This window comes from Syngnathoides biaculeatus, chromosome 15, assembly GCF_019802595.1.
Source record: "Syngnathoides biaculeatus isolate LvHL_M chromosome 15, ASM1980259v1, whole genome shotgun sequence".
Lineage (NCBI taxonomy): Eukaryota > Metazoa > Chordata > Actinopteri > Syngnathiformes > Syngnathidae > Syngnathoides > Syngnathoides biaculeatus.
This window is the reverse complement of record NC_084654.1, coordinates 6,220,678-6,242,012: the sequence shown is the minus strand read 5'-3', so window position 1 is coordinate 6,242,012 and position 21,335 is coordinate 6,220,678. Positions and strand designations below refer to the sequence as shown.

Below are 21,335 nucleotides of genomic sequence, written 5' to 3'. Positions count from 1 at the left end.
CAGGACTTCCAGAGGGACACGGTCAAATGTCCATAAAACACACATAGACTGGTTGGGCGAACGCCCATGCAACCTTGAAGACCCTGCTGAGTGTGTAGTGGTGGTCCACTGTTCCACAGCCAGGATGAAACGCACATTGTTCCTCCTGAATGTGAGATTCGACTTCTTGACGGACCCTCCTCTACAGCACCCCTGATAGACGTTAGCAGGAAGGCTGAAGAGTGTGAGCCCCCTGGAGTTGGAACACACCCTCTAGTCCCCCAGCCCAGTCTGGCAACCCAGAAGCATTGCCCCTGATGTCCACGTGATCTTGCAGAGGTGTGTCAACCAGGACATGCCCACAAAATTCAAAGACTTTAGGAATCACATCCACCCCTGGGGCCTTGCCACAGAGAAGCTTCTTAACCACCTCGGTGACCTCAACCTCAGGAATAGGAGACTCCGCCTCAGAGAACCCAGACTCTGCTTCCTCATGGGAAGGCGTGTCAAAGGAATTGAGGAGGTCTTTGAAGTATTCGCCCAACTGACTCAGAACGTCTCGAGTCGAGACTAGCAGCGCCGATCCTCATTATATAGAGTGCTGACGGTGCACTGCTTCCTCCTCCTGAGACGCTGGAGCAGAATTTCCTCAAAGCCGACTTGACGTTGTTCACCATGCCCTCATCGAATCCCTCCCATACTTGGGTTTTTGCCTCAGCGACCACCAAAGCTGCATTCCGCTTGACCACCTAAATACAAAAATATCCCCTGGTTGATGAAAAACAATTTAAAATCTGAAGCTGGAAAGGAAATTCAGAAAAAAAAAAAAAAAAAAAAAACATATTAAAAGGTTGTTTCTCTTAATTTAATTCAAAAAAAGATTGCTAATACCTCAGGTTTTTTGAGGATATGAATGGAATACATGTTGTTTTTCATGGGGTAAATGACGATTAGCACGTCACCAAACTCCGTAGGGATGATGCCTCTGCGATAGTCTCTGGAATGTTCCGACCAAACGATGTGGACCTCGTCATTACCCAGGTGTCTCAGCTGGATAGAGGAGAGGAATAATAGGAACATGTGAAGACAGGAATAAGAAATAAATAAAGATTAATACAGCTCGATAACTTGAACAAAACACACACAATTACATTGTGCCATAGACCCACTTCAATGCCAGGCATATAAAAGTCGCACAGTGAGGTAGATGAGGCGCATCCATCATATATCCAAGGTTCTAGATTCTTTGTGTATACATTTGTGCGTGCATGATGTTTGGCCCTGAGAATGATGGAGTGAATATGTGAAGATGGAGAGTGGAAAAGAATATGGAGTGAAGTTCTGGAAAGATGGAGTATGGACAGGAAAATTGGTTTGTGTGTGTGTGTGCGTCTTCACACACAGGTGTATGAGTGCATTCACAACACATAGATGTCATTAACCTCCATGTTAGACAAACTCACCCACCGTCCACTCTATCAAAAATGTTTCTCTGCCTGTCTGTGGGAACTCATTTTTGAGGTGATTACTGTTCTCGTCTGTAGATAACCACAATTGTTCAGACCCTTCGCCTTTCGCTGTCTAGTATAAAGAACACTTGACACGAGTTTGGTGCATTGGGTTGATAATATGCCTTTGGAGGTAGTATCAGTACCCATGAGTAAGGCAATGTTGTAATCCCCGGAGAGAAGTGTGACGTAGCTGATCACGGGATATTTTTGTATATAGGGCGTTCATGTGTGCACACAAGAGTATGCATTACCATTTTTACCTGATGCATTATATAAGAACCATGAATATGTCATTGTCAATGGTTCAATAAAAAGTAACAAATGAATGAAAAAAAATGAACTGAGAAGTCTCCTTCACCGTTTCTGGATATGCTGTACTTTAACAATTTTGTAGTGCCTGTCCTTATTTGGGTCATGGTTTTGCAAAACTGTGTGCGCGTGTGCACACATCTTCATGTGCATGTCTATGAGTATGTGTTCAGTGGAGCCATCAGCTGATCAGGGAAATGGATGGTGTGGCACCAGACAGCGAAAATCCAATCAGAAGCCTACAGCGACATCATAGGCCAACAAGCAGGAAGTTTGATCAGATTAAAGGGATATTATGGCCATGTGCAGAATGCCCGCTGCCTGAGGGTTGACAGGTGTGCACACAAACACCATCTCAAACATACTAAACCTGCCTAGTGTGACACTAATTCAACACCATACACAAATACAGATGTAATTGCAATAAATTTGAGAAACAATACCATAAATGAGTTTGTGTGCATGTTTGCTTGCAACGCTCTCATTTGGAATGTCATTAACATGTGATGCCTAACCTTACATCTTTTTTTTACAGTACCTTTGTTTTTAGTTTTCTGTGCTCATCCAAATGTGTCCACATCCCCCAAATTTTTTTAGATGAAGTGAAAATAAAAATGTCAAACATTACAGCACATATAAGAGTGCATTTAACAAGCCAGACAAATTTGAATGATGAAAAAAAACACCAAAGTGAAGGTAAAATGGTGCTTCAAAATCATGGAAAGATCAACCCCTTCTCTCAGCTCTCAGACAATGTGGATGTAAGGCTGGGTGATATGACCTAAAATCCATGTCACGGAATAATCTAACATAAACCAAGACGACACCTAAAAGGATGGACACCTAGGTAACATGCTGTTTAGTGTTTTGGAGAGATTACCCGACTTTCTCACACAAGGGAAGAATCGCTATTTGCTGACAAGGACCTTGCGATCTTTTTCCGCAACTTTTACAAATCAAAGTTTTGTTGCAGCGTTATCCACGAGTGATGTGACGACCGCAGCGACGACACTTTATGGTGCATGAAGAAAGTGAAAATGACCCCACAGAGAAAGGTATCCTGAAGTCCTAGTTAAGCTTTCGACAGCGGGGATTTTGAATCCTGTTCCCATTGGTTCACCTCCCAAATCTATGCTCTCTGCCCAACAATATGGACAACCTTCCGTCCTGTAAAGACTTTGAACATTCTCCCACCCTCTGCTTCACGGAGACTTGGCTATACCCTGGTTCTGACTATACAGACTGGACTGCGACCTGAATCTATCCTGAAAAACAAAATGTAGCAGATTATTCTTCTACATTAATGTGAAATGATGTACTAATGGAAAGGAGCTAAGTACACACTGCAGCCCAGACTTGGATTCGCTGTTTTTGAGCTCCAAGTCAAACTACTTGCTGAAGCAAATATGAATGAACTCAACCACAAACTTGGTAAATACTGCCAGCACATGGACTGCCCCACCAGAGAAAACAACATTTTAGAACATGGCTATACTACACTAAACGACTCGGACTGCGCATTCCCTGTGCAACTTTGGGCTCATCACTGTTTAATTCACTTAATACCACCGTACAGGCGCACTTAAATGTGTAAAGCCTGCGATGAAAACAGTGACGAAGTGTACAAATAAAGCTAAAACGGAACTTCAAGGCTGTATAGACACAGATTAGGCTGTCTTTGAAACTTCAATTGGCAGCTTGTAGTAGTAATACAGTATATGGATACTATTAGATCTTAAACCATTTTCTGAGAAGATTTGTGTAACAACAAAGACATTTGGCACGCTCAGTAACACCAAGCTGTGGCTTACTGCCAAAATTGACCCCTCCGTGGATGTTGCGCAATCCGTGTCACTGAGCAATCAGAGGCCAGAGATCTGCATAATCTCGGACTCAAATCTCAGGCAACACTGGCTGGATGGTCCAGTATAGCTTCTGTTGGCGTTTTATCGCGTATTTGGGTTCTTTAACAATAGATATGGTTAAGAGGTGTAGTCATGGACTTTATAATAGTGACAACAGGTATCCTGAAAGGCTAGTTGGTGGAGTTCAATTCGTACCCTTTCCAAAACCGAAGACCCAGTACGAAAAATGTCTTTGATGTATAAAATTTAGTGGAAGACCGCATGATCAACTGACTCCATAAACCGGAACAGATATGTTTGCACGAAGGTAAACCCTAAATTTGATTTTCAATACATGTCTCATATAAATCAATTAGCAGTTCTTGGCTTGCATAATATAGCTACGTGTGAATGATTGTCACACTTGATCTGTGTTGAGCGATATTTTGCGATGATCTGACTGCACAAACGTGTCCCGTTGTTCGCGGCTAATTAGCTAAGCTAAACCAGACTAGCAGTCCTAAAAACCTTCGACGTGCACCGAGACACCAAGACTGAAGGAAGGATGTTTGAGGACACTAAAGTAGTGACTGTCAGACTCGGTCGGGAATTACGTAGGTTCGGCACTAATTCAAGAATAATTATTGAGGGGAGCACGTGACGTTACACAAAGAAAACGAGAGAAACAACTCGTAAATCAAGCCTCGCCTTCTTTTCCTTCATACGGTGGTTCACAAACGGCTATACATATACAGATTCTGCACACAAGTGTGATATGTAACACGAAAATAGGAAACTGTCAATGACGAATTCGTCTTTGGGTTATAATATATTATATTATGTGGCTTCTCGGTCTTCCTCTGACTCTGGAAAGATCTCGCGCTAATATCAATGGTTTCTCCGTCGATATGCATGTAAATACCATTGAAATACCGCTCGCTGAAATACTTCAAGCCCTGCTGTATGCTTTTCAACGATATTTCACTGTTAGCTAAGAATGCGAGTGAGAAATCAGCCGGTAAATCTGACAGTTTCGCTCTATTCCTTTCTTGCTGCGCCGATATTTTTCCTAATTGTTTGTCTGACGTCAGCGCACGTGGCGTGACGTCACTTCAGGAGGCGTGGTTAAGTGCCCTGTACGGAGGGGTCAATTCATCAACTCTGCCAAGCTAAAGAGGAAACCTATCAGAGTGGGGTCAGAGCCCTATAGAGCTTGTGCACGTGACGTCACCAATTTAACAGCGCCATATTGGCAGTCAAACAGAGTTGCTTGACATTGTGGGAGACATTGAATTGGAGGAGAATATTTATAATACCCGAGACCTGTTGTGATGTTGGTTGTCACAACAGACGAGACAGATGTTCAAAGAGATCATTCTATAGAATACCAGCTGAAATGACCAGAAAAGATCGATGGATTTCAGCAATTAAACGTGATGGATGGTGCCCAACCAAATACACATGGCTGTTGAGCGATCACTTCATTTCAGGCAGGAATTATTCTTCTCAATCTCAAATAACCAAGAAGTATTTATAATCCCGAATTGACTCATTTGAGAACAATGCATATTTTAAAAAAAAAGTGTTGCAGAGTGGTTTACAGAGGTTAACGTGTGGCCGCGATATTCTTCCGTGAAGGGAGGAGACAACTCCCTGTCCTAAATTTTTTTCCGAATCAGCAAGTTTGTGTAAAACCAGGGGTCATTTATTTAAATATTGGTATTTGTATTGAAAAAAATCAGAGTGGGTCCATCATACTATGTGGGATTTATTCGTGATTGAGAACAGATCCAGCAGCGAAGTATTTGTATGCGTCCAGACTTTTATGGTTTAGAACTTTTCTGTGTAAATCTCGACAACTTACTCACCAGATATATGTGTATATACAGTTGTCCAAGACAAGTGGAATTGAATTAACAATCCAATTTTTTATCTGCGAAAACATCGACTTCGGCATTAAATATGGGTCCTCTAGCCAAGAGTCTCTAATTTTTCTGCGTATCTTCGCTTATTATCACCTTCTAAATGTCTAACAGTATTGGACAAAACTCTGAATGTCGTGTTATAAGACATTTTTGTTTTGTCTCAACAGAATTAACTTTCAACAATACTTTGTTAGACCGGCAATATGGCCATGTCACGTGATTTTATGATGAAGGTGCACAAGCTCTATACAATTGGGCCAAAAACAAGCTCATGAAATAAATCAACATTGCAAAGAGAAACTATACAAAAAAAAGGATGGGAAACCAGCTGGCTGCTCATGACACTCTGGGCAAGGATTACAATCACTGACCAGCTACAAGTGATCATACCCCCAAGCGGAGAACAACAAAGGACTTTCTGTTGACTTGAATACCTTCTACTGCTTCTTTTTCTTCTTTTCCTTTTGGCTTGTTCCAATTAGGGGTCGCCACAGCGTGTCATCTTTTTCCATCTAAGCCCATTTCGTGCATCTTCCTCACTAACACCAACAGTCTTCATGTCCTCCCTCCCCACATCCATCAACCTCTTCTTTGGGGTTCCTCTCGCTCTTTTGCCTGGCAGCTCTATCCTAAGCAACCTTCTACCAATATACTCACTCTTTCGCCTCTGGCCTCTCGAAGTCTGCTCTCTCTCACCTTGTCTCCAAAACATCCAAATCTGTCTATCCCTCCAATGAGTTTTTTCTAATCCTATCCAACCTGCTCACTCTGAGCGAGAACCTCAACATCTTCATTTGTGCTACCTCCAGTTCTGCTTTCTGCCACCGTATCTCATCCGTACATCATAGCCGGCCTCACCACTGTTTTATAGTCTTTGCCCTTCATCCTAGCGGAGAGTCTTCTGTCACATAGAACACCAGACACCTTCCGCCAACTGTTCCACCTCGCTTGGACCCATTTCTTCACTTCCTTACCACACTCTCCATTGCTCTGTATGTTGACCTGATGTATTTGAAATCGTCCATCCTTGCTATATTTTCTCCCTGGAGCTTCACTCTTCTCCCACTGCCCTTCTCATTAATGCACATATATTCTGTTTTACTTCGGCTAATCTTCATTCCTCTCCTTTACAGTGCGTGCCTCCATCTTTCTAATTTTTCCTCCACCTACTCCCTGCTTTCACTGCAGATCACAATATCATCTGCAATTAATGGTCCAAGAAGTATCCAGTCTAACCTCATCTGTCAGCCTATCCATTACTACCGCAAACACGAAGGGGCTCAGGGTGGATCCCTGATGCAGTCCCACCTCCACCTTAAATTCTTCTAACACACCTACAACACATCTCACCGCTGTTCTGCTGTCCTCATATATGTCCTGTAATATTCTAACATATTTCTCCACCACACCGGAGTTGCACATGCGGTACCACAGTTCCTCTCTTGGTACTCTTTCATAGGCTTTCTCTAGGTCTACAAAGACACAATGTAGCTCCTTCTGACCTTCTCTGTAGCCTTTATTTGCAATTACAGAGGTCAAACGTTTCCTGTAGTTGTTCACCAGGTTTGCAGACTGCAGGAGGGATTTTGGCTCACTCTTCCACACAGATCTTCTCTACATCAGACAGGTTTCTGGGCTGTCGCTGAGAAACAGAGTTTCCGCTCCTTCCAAAGATTTTCTATTGGGTTTAGGTCTGGAGACTGGCTAGGCCACGCCAGAACCTTAATATGCTTCTTACGGAGCCACTCCTTGGTTTTCCTGGCTGTGTGCTTCGGGTCATTGTCATGTTGAAAGACCCAGCAACGACCAATCTTCAATGCTCTGACCAAGGGAAAGAGGTTGTTCCCCAAAATCTCGAAAGCCTACTGCACCGTTGAAGCACTTAATCTAGTGCTTATTTTAAATGCACAGCTTGTCCTTTTGTTGCTTATTTACTGCAATGGATGCAAAGATTGGTGACTACTCAAGCGTGAAATGCAAGTTTCTCAGGGGATTCTTTTCCCCACTTTCCTCCATTAACACTCTTGTGCTGGATGCCGCCATTGAGAGCATCACCATTCAAGGGACCTTTCTTGGCCATGACGATGTGCATGTCGGAGGATTTTATTTTTTTTTTTATTCCCTCCCTGCTCTCTCGCATGAGTGGCATTGTAGGCACCCAGCTCAAAGAGGCGTATCTCCATATTGTTCATACCAATGGGCGAAGCTCGTAGATAGCTGGTGTGACGCAAGATGCAAAGGTATTTTTATAATGCGGCAAATATGACGACGCCATCAAGAAGCGCTATTACGATTAGTTTGTAGCTTCCAAATTTATACCTTTGGCCAAATTTATACCTTGTACTGAATATAGGTTTTATAACATGCACTCCTATGGCGGCGTATTTAGCTAACTTACTGCACATTATAGCTCAGAAATGGGCAAAGTTTTTCTAACTAAATAACTCGCAACTTTGCCAGATAGCCATTGATGTGAAGAAAGGTGCTCTATTACATTGGGGGAGGGACAACAAATGCTCCACGCTCAAAGAGTGTCACTGAGCACTGTGTAGTAGTGTAAGTACTGCATAGTTCTGAGTCTTTTCACATTTTCAGCAATTATTTTTAAACATGGATACCATTTTTAAAATAAATCTCAATCCACTATAAAGGATAATTAATGGCATCTAGCCCAATTTAGCATATAGTACATACAGTACATTACATTAGCTTCGTTTCTTTAGTTTCACATCTTGTCCACTGCTATCAGTAAAAATACTTTACATTTCACGGACCCACGGCGCAAAAATCCGATCACTCCATACTGTTACTTAACAGAAGTACTTTGATTCCCCTGTCCTGAACGACGAGTCAGAGGTGAGTGTTGGTTACCTTCTTAGTAAGATTGTGGTCCTGGTCATGGGGCATTCGTGTTGACACATGATAGATAACCTCTGTCGTAGAGGTGGCATAATAAGGTGTGGTCTGGCCTGTGCTGCGGTTCCTCTGGAGTCCTCCCATAAAACCACAGTGAGTGGTCAGGTCCACCTGTTCAAGAAACATTTGAACAAAGTAAATATATTGGAAAATGTTTTATATGTAGAGATGAAAGTGGACTTTCATGAAAATTCCTGAAGATACAATTGCGAGCACTGAAGGTGTGAAGTCCTGCCAGGGGGGGGTCCGGTATGCCCCCCCCCGGGGAATTTTAGAAAAAAAATGGATGGCTCTGGTGTATTCTGGCAATATCTGTGAACAAAATTCAGACAAAAATTGAAAGTAAAATTTCGAAGTCCTGACCCAAAAAAAAAATTGGGCAGAAGTTCCCCAAAGACCAAGCCCAAATTATTTTGTCCCCCCATCCCCCTATCATTTGACAGCACAAAATCACATTTGTCATTAAAATATGCTTAAAATATGCCAGTTTATGTCAAGACAAATGAATGAAGTCAACTATTCAGTAAAAAGACATCTAAAATTGTCCTTTTCCCCACATTATTCATATTATTGTATAGATATAGAATATACACAAAAATATATCCTAGAATTTCTACACCGTACAGCAAAACAGGATAAAGAAGTTGATCTGTAGTAATTACTAATAATGTTTAAGTCTCAAACTTCTTACTTCGCGTTTTACTGATACACTCGACCACATTGCTCACTATCTTAGCTATAGATCTAGTAATCCTAATAGTATAATCAGTTGCCTTTAATATTTTGATACACACACACACACACAACACACACACACACACACACACACACACACACACACACACACACACACACACACACACACACACACACACACACAGTCACACTTGAAAAATGTACGGATCTGGTCAGGCATGCTCGCAGATAAAGTTGCGGGTGTAATTAGGGATGGCCTTGAAATAACTTACTATATTAATATAACATAACTAAATTAAAAATAAAATAAAGACATAACTAAAATAGAAAACTAAAATTTCGAAGTCAGAAATGATCATTTCCAATTTCAACTGATATTAGTAGAATATGATATAAAACGGTATTTAAAATTTTTCATCATAAAAATTCTTGATCTGACAAACTTTATCGGAATAAAAGTTAAATGCACTTGCCGCATTTACTCTGCATGTTTGTGACACAATCCCAATTTATTTTTTTAATCTCACGTGGAACAATTCTGATATGAGACATAGCATCATTAAAAAAAGATGGAATGGGATAGCATTAGATCGCAATTGGGCCTCTTCTATATGTAGCTAAAAAGACAATACATATCAGACAACTGCCAGCATAAACTCACAGATCGGATCTACCCCTTCAATGCGAGCTAACAAACATTACAAACACCTTCGAAAATCATTAAACAACTGGCAAATAAAAGAATGACTCACGAAATAATGAACATAAAACATGCACTTTAAATTCTATTTTCATGCTTCCAGCATGCTTTGCAGCACGATGGTGGCCCTGAGTACCACAAAGCATGCTGGGAGGAGGTAAATACCGTTTAAAGTGCATATTTTGTGTCAGTTATTTCCAGAGTCATTGTTTTATTTGTTTTATTCTTCCTAGTTATAACATTCCATTTGCTGTGGTGGGATAAGTTTAGTTCTGATGTGACAAAACATCGTCAGTAATGACCTTCCTACACAGGTAGTGTGTGGGGCAATATAAGCTTCTGCTTAAAGATGTGAAATGCAATTGTTCCTCACTGCCTTGTGAGCGACATCATATGGTAGCTTACATACATGCTAAAACACTTGCTGGCATGCATCCTGACAGTGTAACCAGTGTGTATTAATACTGCATTCATTATTTGCAGTGGTGTCAGGACCGTAATATTAACTAATATATACATAATAAATAATAATGACAATGTATCATGGTCATCATCATGTGCCTTTGTTTGTTGTGCGCTATTATTGTAAAAGCTTTTTAAAAGGTGCTAGCAAAGCACTGCTTTGTCTAAATGAAACTCCTCAACTCACTTCAACATACTGTCTTGACACAAAGATACTACCATAGGGAGACATATCTGATATACAGTCATTCACTTGAAATGTACATTGGGCACTTGGATCACAAATTTAAGGTTTTACTAATAAGGTAAAATTTAATGTTGTGAACACTCTTAATTATAAATAACGATGCAAAAGGAGCATTTTTTCCATACCTCCCAACCCAGTCCAGAAACAAAGTCTTCATATGCCTGGCTTCCTGCAGTATTGGTGAGTATTGAATGTTTGTCTTCTTGACCTTCAGCTACATAAAAAACAGCTATTTTATGTGTCTCCCGACTAGAACACAGCAAAGGACAAATAAACACATTAAATTAAGGGTGGTGGGAGGGAGGAATTTGACAAAACACAAAAACTGAATGTACAGAAAATGGGAGGAGCTTGTTATCTCACCACTGTCGTGAGTCCAGGTTTTTCAGCTCTCGCAATAGTTTCTCATTCTTCCTCAATAAATGAAAGTTACTCCTAAAAATAAAAAAAAGTTAAAAATAATTAATCGAATTCGTAGAAAAACTTGTGGGCCTGATGACAACAAGGGACAAAAGTTTTCACATTTCTGTTTTTTACTCAAGGTTCATTTGTGAACAACCAACAAGAAACAGTCTTTAAAGGAGAAGTAACTCCGCCAAAATTTAAAACAGTACATTGAATATACCAGAATTTGAACTTTTATTAACATTACGTTTGTGGAATAAGAATTAAAAACAATAATTGATTAATTAAGAGAAGGAAATAAAATGCCGCAAACTGCAAGTGACACTGAAGCTGTAGTTAGGTGCCAGCAGGGCATTCCATTTAATTGTGTGAGCTGAGCTAAAAGCAGTGGATTTTGCAGCTGGTACAATATTGGTTGGTCTGCAATGCGTTATCTGTTATTTTTAGGAAATATTCACCATTTTAAAGTGCTGAAAATATCTTGAGGTATCTTAAGGTGAACCAAATTGTTGAATCATTAACTGTTACATTGCAGGGAGAGTGGAGGACCTTCTAACTGGAACTGAAATAATATTTCTTATGTTGAAAAACCTGTAGAGGTAACATCAGACAACTACATTGCACACAAAATTGTAGGCTCCAGTTATATTGTACAATCAATTCCCTCAACTACTCTTAGTAGAGGTTTTTAGCCATCTAGTGTATTTTCACTTTCAGGATCGAAATGCGAAAAAGAAACTTTTCTGTTCAAGACAAAAGGCTTTTTATGTGAGCTGATAGAGCCTGGGATCGTTTAAAATGTCCTGTGAGGACCAGCCATCAATTTCAGCATCACTGATCTCAAACCAGGACTGAAGTAGATGACGCTTGAAATGGACTCATAATGACACATCACTCATTTCTCTTCCAGAGAGTGAAAAAAAAATCCAAGAGCTAGAGAGAAAGAAAAGAGCTAGCAATTTGCTCTTTATTAAACTGATATGTGGTAATGGCCTCATTCTCTGCTCTCAAAGACTCCATTCACACTTTGGATCATTGGGAAAAGCATAAAAGAGACACAGGCCTGAACAGAGAGGGAAGACTGTCCATATTTCACTATTACACTGTAATATCATAAATGAATACATGGTGAGAGATGAAGGTGGAAAAAACAACATCAGACATTCTCATCTTATTGCATTTGTTGATTTAACATATTGCATGTGGAACTTTGTAAAGCTTCTCGCTGATTTCAGCTCAATTTCTTTCTTTCGTTACATTTCCATGTGCTTTATGCGTCCTGTTTTCAGGTTAGTTTTTCACCCTTACTATTCTCATCTTCAAGCACACCACCTTTTATTCTAGCTGAAGATGGGTTGATTTTGATCAATAGCCTCCTAGGCTCATTATGACACTCCTACACACACATACACATTGCGTGTTAAGAAGCCTATTGTGCTGGCTGAATGCAGACAGTGTAATTCTCTGGATAAAGAGCAATGAGCATCCATTAGCGGGCCAGACACATTTATACCGATACTTTAACATTGTGTGGTTAAGTCTGGAGTCATTGAGAAGAAAAAATGATGCACCACTTGAATGGGCAACCAAAATGTTTAATTAGCACAGGACAGATTTTGAATTAAAAGTTTTGGCCTCATTTAAATTTAGCGAAAAGACATCTAGGAGAAACAAAAATAAGCCTTTTCTGTATACTGTACCTTCACAACTCTGACAACCGTAATAAAACTATCCAACACGATAGAGTAACGGAACAAAAATTATGTCCAAAGGCAGTGAATGCAAAAAGCGTAATTTATTAAATATGAGCGTTCACCTGTGGCAACCCCTAACAGGACAAGTCGAAAGAAACTCTCATTTAGCGTACTACCTCAACGTACCTACAAAAGCTCAGTTCAGTAAGAATAAAAGGATTAATTATACACACATGCTGCTTCGTGTTTGGCTTTTTTTGTAAAACCTCCCAAACGTTCCAAAAGGTGGACCACTGTCATGGATAAAGTCATGTAAGACCTTAACCTATCTCACACCAACTCAGTTCAGAGAGCACTCAACAGATTATCTCTCCCTGTTAAAATTTCTTAATTGTTTGATTGCAACAACCTGAAGGTCACTTCCAGAGTCCTGCGTGTGGCTTTCAGGGACCTCACCTTTTCTCCCAGGAGTTGAGTCCCACAATGTTGATTAGTAGCCTGCAGTAGTAGAAGGCTGACTGCGGTGTCTGAGTCTCTGGTTCACTCTGTTCCGCTGCTCTCATGTTTAACTCCTCACCTCTCTAAAACAGACATAATTCCAGTTGAGAAGGAAAAAAAACATAACGGAAAACAGAGCTAGTGTTCCTAGAGCTAATAATTTTATCTAACAATTAGAGGCCACAGGAATGTGTGATGTGACCACAAAAAAAGGGTCTGAGCAATTTTGTTAAATCTAAATGGCTTCATGTAGTAACAATGTGACAAGTGGCTCTCATCTTGGTGAAATGTACTAAAAAACAAGGATTGAGAACCTCTCAGATCCTCTAAATGAAAAAATAATTCAGATAAAAAACATGCCCTGCGACAGACTGATGACCAGTTCAGGGTGCAGTGCGCCTTTCGCCCGAAGTTGGCTGGCATAGGCTCCAGCACTCCCACAACCCTTGTGAGGATTACAAGCTTGGAAGATGAACGAATGAATTGCTCAAGTTCATGAGCCATTCTACTACTAAAACAACTTTTAGCACCAATAATGTTCCAGATGAAACAATACAGTAATATTAATGTCTACATTTTGGATGTTATATATATATATATATATATATATATATATATATATATATATAATAATATAATATAATATATATATATATTTAAGTGAAACTTGTCATCTTATTTAAAAAAGAGTTCTCCAAGTAGGCAACCAAATTAACTAGTAAGGAGATACGTAGAGAAATAATGCAAGTGTACAAAACTACTCCAATCAAGTTGGGATGTTGTTAAACAAATAAAAACAGAATACAAAAATTTTAAAATCGTGTTTAAACTATATTTAATACAGTACAAAGACAAGAAAATTGCTGATCAAAATGATAAACTTTTCTGGTTTTAGCAAATAATCACTAAGTTGGAATGTTATGGCTGCAACAAATTCTAGAAAAGCTGGGACAGGCAGCAAAAAAGACTGAGAAAGTTGAGAAATGTTCACCACACACCTGTTTGGAACATCACACAGGTGAACAGGATAATTGGGAACAGGTGGGTACCATGATTGAGTATAAAAGGAGCTTCCTTGAATTGTTGAGTCATTCACAAGCAAAAATGGGAAGAGATTCACCTTTTTGTGAGCAAGTGCATGAGAAAATAGTCAAACAGTTTAAGGAAAATGTTCCTCAACGTAAAGTTTCAAGGAATTTAAGGATTTAATCATCGTTCCATATCATCATCGAACGATTCAGAAAATCTGGAGAAATCACTGCATGTAACTGGCAAGGCAAAAAACCAACAATGAATGCCCATGACCTTCGATCCTTCAGGCAGCATTGCATCAAAAACTGAGATCAATGTGTAAAGCAGGGGTCGGGAACCTATGGCTCACGTGCCATAGCTGGCTCTTTTGGTGGTTGCGTATGGCTCGCAGAGCCCTCATTATTACAAATGTTAAAGTCCTTACGCACCCTATCAATGTGGTTTATAATTGCAATGTGCTTATGCGCTCCCCACCAGTGGAATTTTTTTTTACATAAAGACATGCCTCTGTCGGCAAGCATTGTTGGCGAGCGCACATAAGGGGGGAGAAACGAAAAAAATTAAACCTTCAGACCAGCTCAATGTGAAAACCTGCGATCTACTTCCTGTCACAGACCACACACTTTGGGGTGTGAATATTGCTGTACTTACAATGTTTAGTTCTACTTATACATATGAAAAGTGTATCTCACATTTAAAATAAAATTAAGACCAACCTACGTTCACGAATAACGGATGGAAGTCTCTATGGTATGTTAGTGCCAGTGGCATGGGTAACTCAAACATCCGTGAAGGCAACATTAATGCTGAAGGGTTCCTACCGGTTTTGGACAAACACATGATCCCGTCCAAGCAACATATTTTTCATGGATGCCTCTGCTTATTTAAGCAAGACAATGCTAAACCACATTCTGCACATTATACAACAGCATGGCTTTGTACTGAAACACTGTGCACTTCCACTTCAGTTGGGTGAATGGGTAACAGGACCATTTAACAGCACCCGTAGGAACATTTTCTACAATATCTTTTTATTTTAAGATATCTCCAGTGATGTACCAAAGATGACAAAAGACAGTATTTCAGTTTTGTTGTTTGAAGGTTGGGACTATGATGGGAAAAGCTCAGGAGTTAGTCGACATGATGATTAGGAGAAAGGTTGATATATTGTGCATCCAAGAGGGCAGGTGGAAAGATAGTAAGGCCAGAAGTTTAGGGGCAGCGTTTAAATTACGTATTTTACCATGGAGTAGACGGGAAAAGAAATGGAGTAGAGGTTATTTGAACGGAAGAGTTGGCTTATAGAATGTCTTGGAGTTTAAAAGAGTATCCAATCCAGTGATGAGGCTGAAACTTGAAATTGAGGGTGTTATGTATGATGTCATTAGCAGCTATGCCCCACGGGTAGCATGTGCATGTGTAGCATAGAGGTGAAAGAGAAATTCTGGAAGAAACTAGATGAAGACGTTTTGAGCAACCCAGACAAATAGAGCGTTGTGATTGGTCCGAAGTGTAACAGGGGTGATGAATAGGTCATAGGTAAATACAGCATCCAAGAAAGGAACTTTGAGAGACACATGGTGGTGGACTTTGCAAAAAGGATGGAAATGGCAGTCATGAAAACTTTTTTTTTACAGAAGAGGGAGGAACACAGGGTCCTCTACAAGAGTGGAGGTAGAAGCAGGCAGGAGGATCACATTTTGTTCAGACGATGTAATCTGAAGGTTACTGACTGTAAGGCAGTGGTAGGGAGAGTGTGGCTAGACAGTATAGATGGTGGTGTGTAGGATGACTGGTAGTGGGGAGGAAGATTAAGAAGACAAAGATAGATCAAAGAATCATTTGGTGGAAGCTGACAAAGGAAGCGTGTTGTGTGGCCTTTCGGAAAGAGGTGAGAGAGGCTCTCGATGGACAGGAGGCCCTCCCTGAAGACTCGACTACTACAGCCAAGGTGATCAGAGAGACAGGCAGAAGAGTACTTGGTGCGTCTTCTGGTAAGAAAGGGGAGAAGGAGACTCGGTGGTGGAACCCCAAAATACAGGAAGGAAAGAGGTTAGCGAAGAAGAAGTGGGACACGGAGAGGACTGAGGAGAGGCAAAAGGAATACATTGAGATGTGACGTAGGGGAAAGACGCATATGACAACATGTGAACCACGTTGGACCCAAGAGAAGGAGAAAAGGAACTTTACAGGTTGGCTAGAAAGAGAAAGAGAGAGAGAGAAAAGAGAGATGGGAAGGATGAACAGCAGGTTAGGGTGATTGGCGAAAGAGATTGAAATGTGTTACTGGTGCCAGTAGTGTGCTAAATAGATGGAAAGAATACTTGGAGAAGTTGATGAATGAAGCGAATGAGAGAGAAGAGTAGAAGACGCAAGCGTGATGGACCAGGACGTAGCAATGATTATTAAGGGGGAAGTTAGAAACGCACCAAAGAGGGAGAAAAATGGAAAGGCAGTTGGGACTGATGACATACTTGTGGAGGTAGGGAAGCAATTTGGAGAGCTGGCTGTGGAGTTTTTGATCAACTTGTTGAACAGAATACTACCGGGTGAGAAGATGCCTAAAGAATGGAGGAAAAGTGTGGTAGTTCCCATTTTTAAGAGAAAGCCTATGACAGAGTACCAAGAGAGGAACTGTGGTACTGCATGCGTAAGTCTGGTGTAGCGGAGAAATACTGTATGTTAGAATAGTACAGGAAATGTGTGAGGCCAGCAAAACAGTGGTGAGGTGTGCCATAAGTGTGACAGAAGAATTCAGGGTGAAGGTGGGCCTGGACCAGGGATCAGCTCTGAGCCCCTCCCTGTTTGCAGTGGGAATGGATAGGCTGACAGACGGGGTAAGACTGGAATCCCCTTGGACCATGATGTTTGCAGATGACATTATGATCTGTAATGAAAGCAGGGAGAGGAAAAGTTAGAAGGGTGGAGGCATGCACAGGAAAGGAGAGGAATGAAGATTAGCCGAAGTCAAGCAGGTTGGAACAGCTGGAGGAAGGTGTCTGGTGTGTTATGTAACAGAAGAGTCTCGGCTAGGATGAAGGGCAAAATTTATAAAGCAATGAGGCCAGCCATTATGTACAGATTAGAGACAGTGGCACGGAAGAGACAACAGGAAACAGATCTGGGGGTGATGGAAATGAAGATGTTGAGGTACTCTCTTGGAGTGAGTAGGTTGGATAGAAATGATTAGGATAAGAAATGAACTCATCTGAGAGACAGCCAAAGTTGGATGTTTTGGAGACAAAGTTAGAGAGAGCAGACTTTGACTAAGACTTTTGACTTGGACACATCCAGAGGAAAAAGAGGGTAAGTATACTGGCAGAAGCGTGATGAGGATGGAGCTGCGAGGCAAAAGAGCGAGAGGAAGACCAAAGAGAAGGTTGATGGATGTTGTGAGGGACGACATGAGGGCTTATGGTGTTAGAGAGGAAGATGCAGGAGATAAGCTTTCAGGGTAAAAGATGACGTGCTATGGCGACCCCTAACAGGAACAAATCGAAAGGGAAAACATATGAACAATGACAATAATTAAATATTGTTTCTATATCTCAAGTTACTGCATTTGCTTTTTAGTGAAAAATATATGTTGTTGTGATTATTGCTATGGTGTTGATTTATATGTAAACAATATGGATTACATATCTTTTGAATCGTTTTCATGTTTAACATAATATTATAAAATCACACATTTGAGATATAATAGCAAGAATACTGTGATATTTGTGTTCAAAGTTACTGAATTGTTAGAATCTGTTACAACCCGATGCCTACACAGCTTTTGGAAAAGATTGGATTTTAAAAAGCATGCCCAACAGTAACAGAGTAGTTTTCCTATGACAATATGTCACGTCATATAAAATTGTTAAAAATCAACCAGGCAACCCCAAGAGATCAATCTTTTCATGACTGTGTGACAATAACATACATGAAGGATAAACTCTCGCTCAGCTGCACTTTGTTTCAAGATGGCATTGATCACATCATTCTCCTGTTTCTCTGAAACACAAGCTGGTGGCGGGATTGGGATATTGAGTGGCATTCCTGTGAGAACAATCAGTTAAGATTAGCTGTGCATATTAACTTGTGGTTGTACAATAAAGTACATTAGCTCTTTTTCAGTTAAGTGACGAACATATCTGTTTATGTGCACCTGCTCTTTGTAGACACTCAGGACTTGAGTATCCAAGGTACTGCAGCATTTCATCCAGCGCATCATCTCCATCTCTAAGTGAGTCCCATACTGGTACCACCTCCCGACATACCCGTTTTGCCATTGGTGGAGCTAGAAGCTGGTCAAAGACCACCTCCGTCCTGTTCCCCTCCCCACTCATGCTATGTTCCCTATTCCCCTCCACCTGTTTCTCCTTTTCCTCTTCTCCTTGACCTCCTTGCAGTCGTACAGTTTCTTCTTCAGCAACATTGCTGCGCTCTCCATCCTCATCCATCTCTCCCTCCAGGTCAGGACTATAACACTCTATTGCACTTCCTCCCTCCTCTGACTCTTCATTCTGGTCTTCTTGACTGCCTTCTCTCTCCTCCTCTTTGATCTTTTTGGCTGGGGTGCGTTGATGGAGATTCACACTATGAGGGGATTGTGTGTGAGTCAATACTGTGCGTGCAGGACTACTTGGTGAGGATGGTGGAGGCCCATAGAGAACAGAAGAGTCCCATGAGTGCTTTCCAGCAACATCCCGAATGATAACACGAACACAGGCAGGAGCAGAGGACAAACCAGCTGTCATTCCACCTCCTGGTACACCAGACTCTGACCGAATCTGGGAAATAGAAGAATTAAGAAAAACTAAATACAAAATTGATAAAATGCTCTGGAACATTGTATTATTCTCATTGTTGTCTTTTGTTACACTTGTGTTAAGTTACAAAAACCTGAGATAGCACCACCACAGACAAATTAACTTTATAAAGAGTGTTACGTTCATACATTTAGCATCATAAGGTTAACAAAAAAGTTACCTGAAGGACAGAGAGTAGTGTAGAGCCATTCAATGACAGGAACTGTAGATTTGGTGAGTGGAAGAGTTCTGGTCCAAGATCTGCACTTTCACAATATGGGTTGTCATGGTTCTCACACACCTAGAAAAGTATGTCACAAAATGTAAAATAAATAATACAGAAATGAAACATTAAACTTGACAGTTTTTTCCCCCACATATCTATCACACACAAAGGTTTCAAATCATCAAACCAATTTTAATATCACATAGAGACAACACGAGGAAATACAAAATGCAGTTTTTAAATGACAATTCAATTTATTAAAGCATAAAAAGATTCCAAATCTTCTCTGCGAAAATGTAATTCCTCCCTGACCTTAATAACGGATTGTGCCACCCTTGGCAGCAATAACTAAAATCAAGCATTTGCGATAATTGGTGATGAGTCTTTTCACATCGCTCTGGAGCAATTTTGTCCCACTCTTCTTTGCAAAATTGTTTCAACTAATTGAAAAACATATTCTGGCATGAACTGTCCATTTAAGGAGAGTCCAAGGCATACAGTGAAGAAAATAAGTATTTGAACACCCTGCTATATTGCAAGTTCTCCCACTGAGAAATCATGGAGGGGTCTGAACATTATAGGTGCATGTCCACTGCGATAGAGATAATCTAAAAAGAAAAATCCAGAAATCACAACGTATGATTTTTTTTAACGATTTATTTGTGTGCTATAACTGCAAATATACAACAAAAAACATATACAGAAATCAGGAAGGGTGCAAGTACTTTTTTTTTTACAGCGCTGTTGATGTTTTTCCACTTTCCTCTGAATTGAGACATGTCTTATAGCTTTTAATTTGTATAGTTGTAATGGTTAAAATTGAAAATGTGTGCAGCATTGTTTTTCTTATTGTGGAAAACCATATCAGGATAGAAACCCTAGCTGAATAGTTGTACCTGGCTGGAGAGAGTAGCTGGGCCTCCAGACATTGGGTAATGTCCTAGATGGTTAACAAGGTGGGTGATAACAGTTCTGGCTGCAATGGAAACCAGACCCTGTTGGATACGACTACGGACTACAGAAAAAAGACAAAAAACAGAAGACAGATAAAGGTCATGAATTAACATATGTGAAAGATTTGAAAATGCAAAAATACGCAGTTGGAAAAATTATCAGCATTGTTTTGCTTCTTCTGATGTTGTCTGACATAATACCGTGCTCTCTAAACAATTCTGAATATGCATGTAACTGGCTACAGCAAAACATTGAGAATTATTACAAAAGAAAGTAAGGGGTGTAAACAGAGTGGATCGATACATAGTCTGCCCAATGCTGGGAAGAAGCCAATGCCATCACACACTGTGCTGCCAGAGCATCTTGACTGATTAACATATCATTATAAGCACAAACGCACAAACACGCACGTATCGAGTAAGACGTTTACGTTCACAAAGGCAGGCCCGGCCCGCCCATTGGTCATTGAGAAAAATCCAGATGAACTTTTCCATCAATGAATCAATGTCTTTCAAGTGATGAAGCTGCACATTAGGATAAGGAGAAAAGAAGAGTTTAAAAAAAACACGATTAATTTGAATTAAAAAAAAATAGATACAATTTGTACCACGAAGCTCTGCCAAGACCCCATAAAAAATGTCATCCGGAACCATAATGACGACGCCAGAATCCATACGTCACAAAGACTGCTGACAGACGAAGTGTTGGGCTGGTTATAAACTTTGTCAAAAATAACAAAAGATAATCTGTAAGTGACTCTTCAGACACTGCAAGATGTTTAGTGTACAGATAATAAGCACAAGTGACCTTAATGGTAGTGAATGTTTTTTTCTTTTTTTTTTTACCTAAAATGATAATTGCTAGTGTGCTCATGCTGATCACAATTGCTAACCCTATAGTATTTTGTCACCTCAAAGTCTGTAGCCACCAAATCTATAACAGAAGCTCAGCACCAAGATATGCACTTTAAGGATTTAGGTCTACCCCACAGAAATAACTATAAAACAAATCTCTCTCTCTTATATCGAAAACAACCCAATGAATCCATCCATACAAAGAAAGAACAAATAAGTCCAGAAATAATTATGTCAATGTGAAATGAAAAGTATTGAACACACAAAGAAAGGGAGGTGGAAAACAGCAT

The 21,335-nt window shown here is 40.3% G+C and overlaps 1 protein-coding gene across 5 annotated transcripts in view; it reads right to left on the bottom strand.

The window, feature by feature from the left end:
• ralgapa1 (Ral GTPase activating protein catalytic subunit alpha 1) overlaps positions 1-21,335 on the bottom strand; it is a 122,799-nt gene that overhangs the window by 43,907 nt on the left and 57,557 nt on the right. For all 5 annotated transcript variants that reach the window (XM_061844807.1, XM_061844810.1, XM_061844812.1 and 2 more), the window contains exons 34-42: positions 20,134-20,252; positions 19,193-19,312; positions 18,369-18,993; positions 18,144-18,259; positions 13,145-13,269; positions 10,953-11,024; positions 10,715-10,838; positions 8,440-8,595; positions 871-1,029 (exon numbers count right to left, since the gene is read on the bottom strand). In XM_061844807.1, coding sequence (XP_061700791.1) covers positions 871-1,029; positions 8,440-8,595; positions 10,715-10,838; positions 10,953-11,024; positions 13,145-13,269; positions 18,144-18,259; positions 18,369-18,993; positions 19,193-19,312; positions 20,134-20,252 — 1,616 coding nt within the window. The remainder of the gene's footprint in view (positions 1-870; positions 1,030-8,439; positions 8,596-10,714; positions 10,839-10,952; positions 11,025-13,144; positions 13,270-18,143; positions 18,260-18,368; positions 18,994-19,192; positions 19,313-20,133; positions 20,253-21,335) is intronic.